Genomic DNA, 6,235 nt, shown 5'->3' with positions numbered 1-6,235 from the left:
GTAGGCGGAGCTGCAACTCCACCAAACGCCGCCGCTAGTAGACTTCATCCAGACGCTGCTGCTCCTCCCGCATCGACCGCTACAACGTAAGGTGCTCCCACCCCTGCCGCTGGTGCACCTCCCACCGGCGCTGCCGCTGCCGCCGCGCCTCCTCCAGATGCCGCCACTCTTCCGCCTCCTCCAGGTGCTGCCGCTCTTCCGCCTCCTGGTCCTGCCGCTCGTCCGCGGCAAAGGCATCTACAGTCACCGCTAGCGCCGTCTCCTCCCCCGCCTCGTACTCTGCGAGTTGCGGGTCCTCCTCCACGACTTCTACGGCCGTCGCTAGCGCCACCTCCTCCCATGAATTGGACATTGTGATATTTTTTAGGGTTTAGAATTTTACACCGGTGGCGAGGCGGGAAACTTCCTGCCCGCCAGGAGAGTTTCCCGCGTGGCATCGTGGCGGGAGAGTTTCTAGGCCGGTAAAATTTCCCGCGCGGCGCCCTGGCCTCACTGACAGGCGGCTCCCATGCCCAAAGTTTTTCGCCTCGCGAGGCGCTGGCGTGCCCATTTCGCGCCCTAGCCAAAGCGTCGGCGCTATTTGGAGCGCGCTGATGTGAACCCGGTCCCTAAATCGCTATCGAAGCCGCTATGGGGCACCCGGTGGAGATGTTCTAATTAACTCTGTATTAGTATTTTGGAAGGTGAGAAGTGTGTGGACGTCATTGGTAGCTTTCTCTAGAAGATGCATGGAAGGAGGAGACCATCGTGAGGTCAGTGCTCAGCCCTTCAGTAACCGAATACATTGTCTGCTAACGTCAGCAGTGAGGTAGGTGGTAGCAGCCACTGCTTTGGAGTGGGTCCTAGAACAACCAAACTTTCCATTTCAAGATTTTTGGCTCTCAGCTCAATTAATCGTGTTACTTAAACAATATATCAAAAATAATATTTATTTATTTCAAGAGGATTTGAACTGCTTTTCAGATGTAGCCAATGATACATTTCATAGCTCGGAAAGGGAAACCACACTTTAGTTCTTTGGTTGGCAGAGGCACTCAGTGGTCGTTCTGAAGTGAGAAAAAGTATGGGATTTCTTAAGAGTTTTTTATACCTTCTTCATTACTGACGTGCAAAATATCAAATTCTAAATACTTTATATTCCGGTGGCTGCTGCTGAGGAAAAAACGGGTGCCAGAGGTGGCATCACTTGCACCGCCTCAGCCACTATTTCTGTCCCTGCTTCGAGAGTTTATGTGGCCCCGCCTTTGTCCATGTTGGTTACCAAGACCTACTAGATGGCCGGAGGTTGAACTCCTAGCTCTTCCAGAGTGAGTTAAGCCTTATACTTCCGCATGGTGCCGGCGGCATAGTCCTCGTCGTTGATGGATTCGCCATCCGACGCTTGGTCGAGTGCCTCCAGGATAGATCCATTATTGTTCTTGGCTTCGCTGGAGCCGAAAGTTAAACTGTAACCAATGCAGTCAACGAAGCGATACATTTGCGTCTCTAACACCTAGAAAACCTAGTTAAATTTGTATTGGTTTTGCACCATTATTTCATGCTCACGATCGGTTTGGATGGGCTTTGTTAACACTATAGATCTAAGTTGGAGAATTCATTATTGAGGTTATGCTCAGATCCCTCTTCCACGATCGTGATCAGCCTAAAGACGGTCCGTGTGGGTTTTGACGTCATGATGGGGCACCGATTTCACCGATGAAGTTGTGGATGCCACCGGTTATAACGATAACGTAGCGGGCGACGTTTTTCTTAGGTAGAAGAACTCGTCGTTGGGGATAATGAGAAAGTTGCTAGGGTAGAGTACATGACCGGCGGCGATGGTGTCCCCGATGCACTCAAAGACGGATCTTGTCCAGATCCACGCTCCAGGCGTCTCTGACCCCACCATGGTGCCAATTGTCTAACATGGGCTCCATGGCCCAGCGTGAGCATCACAGGAACAATGTGGTGCACCGGGATGGAAATGCCTCAATTTGTGTGTCTACTCCTAACTCCTTACCTTCGCGGAAAACCAAATATGATCCCGGGTGCATATGCACCCGGTATGTATAAAACATATTTCCAAAATGTAAAAAATTTAGTTAAAAAAATTAGCATGTAGAGGGACATGGTCTATGTCTGCACGTAAAGTTTCACATAAAACCAACAATTTTTGTACCCTGTGTAAAAAAGACAAATAATGTTTCAAAAAATAGACTATTTTAGCACCTAAGATTTGTCTTTTTTGCACAAGGCACGAAACATATCGATTTTTGCTGAAACAACTTTGTAAGCATGTAACATGTCAAGGTATACACCAGGAATTTTTATTTGTATTTTTCTAACATTTTAAAATATATTTAATATGCATTTTAAATAAAGGGTGCATATGCACCCGGGTGTAGAAACACCCTGTCCTTACCTTCGCAGCTACTATGAATTCTGATAATCTAACCGTTTTCGGTTTGTCCAAGCCTTTTCAACGAACAACTCAGATAGTTCATCAAGTTGGTGCAATTACAGGGAATGGCAGGAAGATGTAGTCGTTTATTAGGATGCAAAATTGGATCGCATGAGCAATGTTTTGTTGCGCATGACACAGTTAGACAAGAGTGGCACTAGCGGGTGCCGTCCCAATGATTGTTTTTTAAACAGAAGGCACAAGAGTCCAGCTTTAAACTAATAAAGCCTTTTACGGTCAGTATATAGGTGCTGAAGAACAGCTTACAAACCATCGATCATACAATCACAACAAGAAAGAAACACTAAGAATAGCTTGAGGTAGCCGAGGCCCTCATCCACGAGCAGCAGCACAGTCTAGAGAAGCTAGCTGAAAAAGGATCCACAGACCTGACGCCATGGATTGCACCTGGGCAGCGGAAACTGCAATCTCACCAAGTCCATCGCCGAAGAAGGCTCCCTGCCTCCTCGTCCTGGTTCGAAGGACGTCGTACCGTCAGCCGATGGCAACGCTCTCCCTGAGCCTGAATGGGAAATGCAGCCGAGACCCCCGGCGGACCACCGTGCACAGCCAGACACTGCAAACACACATCTTGAAGAGAGCCGCCCCATAGTCCCGTCGCTCGCCTCCGAGAAGAAACTGCACGGGAAGCCGGAGAAGAAGTGGGCGCTGCCAACCACTGCAGCACCGCCCAGCGGACACTTGCACACCTCCACAGACCGCCAGCGGCCACAGACCCCCCTTTCTCGCCCAAGGTCGCGCCTTCAGCAAGGACAGCGACACCAACGGCGCCGCCGCAGCCCGATCAAAGATATAGGATCTCACCCGGGGAGGTAGGGGGAAGGGAGACGAGAAGGACAAACCACGATGGCGCCCCCAAGGAGGTAAACGGCGCGAAGGGTGTCACTGCCGTCGAGACCGGTAAGCTGTTCTAGGATTTCTCCCGGTCGTCGATCCCCTCGCCAACACCCCCGCCAGATCAAGAGCTGGACGCACCAGCCGTTGATCTGGAGAAGTGGGACGAGGCATGAGAGGGAGGGGCTGGCGCTTCGGATCTAGGCATGGCGACCACGCGGACCACCTAGCCGAGACCAGCCCCCGTCGGCATGGCGCCGCCCGCGGCTACGAGGCCATCTCGCAGCTGCGAGCACCGCTCGCCGCCGAGCCGGTGTCGCCTCACCAGACGAGGCCGCCGCCTCGGAACCGGAGCCCCCACCGTGGAAGCCGCCCGTCAGATCGCCCTTCGCCTCAGACCCAGCCAGGGCCAGCCGTCGGAGGAAGGGGAGCCCGTCGAGCACTAGGTCATGGCGGTCCCGGCGCGGAGGTCCTCCACCTAGACACCGCGTGGGGGGCCAAGGGCTCATATCCCCACCGCCCCCTTCACCGGCGTCGCGGGCTTAGCCCACCAACGTCTCTGGGGGCAACGAAGAGGGGAGGAGGAGGGAGGGAAGGCGGTGGCGGCGCGGCTAGGGTTTCGCCCCCTCGGTTATGCCTAATTAATAAAGCTGACGGTTCCTTAGAAAAATAACCAAACTGTGGTTCAATTTAGAGAGTTTTCAGATCTCTGACGTGTACACACTAGCACAACAACCAAGTAGCTGATGGCCTTATTAGTGAGACCAGCAAAGAGAAGCACGATACACATCAGCGATGCCAACACAGGACGTGAGATCTCTCCGTGCATTCAAATCATGCTTTGGACGGAATCATGCTGGCGCCGATCTTCTTGATGGACGGCCTGGCCATTATCCTCTCCCACCAGGCCTTGACATGTGGGTACGAGTCGAAGAGCGCCGCATGGGGCGTGGCCATGAAGTAAAAGGTGTGGGGGAAGTGGTTGAGGTCCGCGAAGCTGACAAAGTCCCCGGCCAGGTACTCGTGCTCGGACAGGCGCGCCTCGTACACCTCCAGCACCTTCCTCAGCTTCTCGAGGTTCTCGGCCACGACCTTCTCGTCGGTGGGGATGCCGTACATCATCGGTTTGATGATGCACTCGTACACGACCGGCGACAGGGCTGGGTTGTAGGTGTGCGCGTCCACTTCGGTCCACACGTCCACCATTGCAGCTTCCTTAAGGTTGCCCTCCCTCAGCAGGTCGACATCGTCCGTCTTGTACTTGCGGAGGACGTACTTTGAGATCGCGCGTGACTCTGAGAGCACAAGGATTACAATGTGAGGAAGTTTAAGGAAATTTTTAAAGAACATAGATCGATAACCTGTCAGCAAGTTGATTTTAGAGAACATCAAAGTGGCTGAAAATGATAGGCGAGCTAGATCATACCGAAGAGAAGCAGATCTCCGTCCTGGAAAGCAGGGATTTGCCCGAACGGCTGTAGGAAAAGAAGGCATCAGCAGCAAACTCGGTTGCTAGAATAGAATGGCCATGGCGATCTAGAGAAAAACAGAGCGGGGAGATGGGTTTAATCATGGAGCGAGGCTACGTACGTTTCTGGCGAGGTGCTCAGGGCTCTTATGCTCCTTGACCTTGAAGTCGATGTTGACGAGCTCGTACTCGGCGCCCACCTCCTCCAGGAAGACAAGCACCCGCGCCACGTTCGCCGACCTCGCCAGCCCGAACACCTTCACCGGCGCCATTTTTCTGTGCTGCTGCTCAAGGTATGTGCGTGACTGTGTGTATCTGCGTGCGTGCGAGCGGTGTGCACCGTGATGTCAACACGGCCATATTTTGTAGGGGATCTTCCCATTTCCGCTAATGGCTGGTGGGAGGTCTTTCTCGTGGACGAGACCCCTCACTCGTGCTTCTGTCTCAAAGATGGAAGAGGTCAGTGGTGCCCTACAGTCAATGAATGCATGGTCTGCTGGCGTCGGTAGTGAGGTGACAGTATGTGCCACTGCTTTCCAGTATGTCCCTGGAACGATCGGACTTCCATTTCGTGGAGTCGTATTTGGTTTTGGAGGTGACGAATTAGAAACATCGACAGATAAGAGAATACTCATCGACAGATAAGAGAATACTCACGAGGAGCAGCACATGCAAATACATGAGAAAATACAATCCCGTGGTGTGTGAGAGTAGAACCAGCGTCGGGCCGTGAAGTTTATTATGTCACCTCTGCTGGTGAAGAGAGGACCACTCACGAAAATAACCAGCCACCAGCCAGCGTCCCTGTCTAGAGTAACTCAGTGCCTCTCGTCGATCAATGTGAGATGGCATCATCATCAACAACCGGTGCCGGTGTCTAACGGCATCTTCAAGGGGCAACGCATATCAGACGTTTAAATTGGTTACGCGCGTCTTTTTGTCGTCTCGCGGATACGAAATTTGTCGTTTCTGGTCGCGCGTCCGTTTGCGTATGAGCGCTTCCAGCAGACCTACGCATAATTTTTTTTTCTATTTTTTTCCTTTTACATTTAACCATAGTTAAAATATTACACAAACTACTACATAGTTTGGAACATGGATTAAAATTGTAAAATAAGAAAACCTAGTGTTGGACTCGTGGGTTTCGTTCTTCGCTGTCAAGAAGAACACACTCAGACAGCCAATCGTCCAAACTAGAAAATCCAGCTGGGTTCTGTCTGCCTATGTTCTTAGATGTGCAGGGAAGAACATCCAGAAACCTACACTAGTAGCTTCAATTGGCCGGTGGCCTTCTTCGCTGCAAAGAAAGAACACTCGAACAAAACTAGTTGTGAGTATCCTCGCTGGACTCGTCCGTGTGGTAGTGCCTGCGGCAGGATGTCTTATCGAACACCTTAACAATCATCTCGCTGTCACCTTCGCAGAGGAAGGTGAGCGGGCGCCGACCTCGAGATTGTGGGCGCGGGCGAACT

General features: G+C 52.0%; 1 protein-coding gene across 1 annotated transcript; it reads right to left on the bottom strand.

Annotated features, from left to right (window-relative positions):
* Positions 1-3,936: 3,936 nt before the first annotated feature.
* On the bottom strand, positions 3,937-5,168 carry LOC124674128 (probable glutathione S-transferase GSTF1). Its single transcript, XM_047210167.1, has 3 exons — positions 4,886-5,168; positions 4,722-4,770; positions 3,937-4,590 (listed from the first exon to the last, which is right to left on the bottom strand). The coding sequence occupies exons 1-3, from the start codon at positions 5,033-5,035 to the stop codon at positions 4,130-4,132; spliced, it is 660 nt and encodes a 219-aa protein (XP_047066123.1). The 5' UTR covers positions 5,036-5,168; the 3' UTR covers positions 3,937-4,129.
* Between the last annotated feature and the right edge of the window lie 1,067 nt (positions 5,169-6,235).

Source organism: Lolium rigidum, chromosome 7, assembly GCF_022539505.1.
Source record: "Lolium rigidum isolate FL_2022 chromosome 7, APGP_CSIRO_Lrig_0.1, whole genome shotgun sequence".
In the NCBI taxonomy this organism is placed as follows: Eukaryota; Viridiplantae; Streptophyta; class Magnoliopsida; order Poales; family Poaceae; genus Lolium; species Lolium rigidum.
This window is presented reverse-complemented; position numbering and strand designations above follow the sequence as displayed.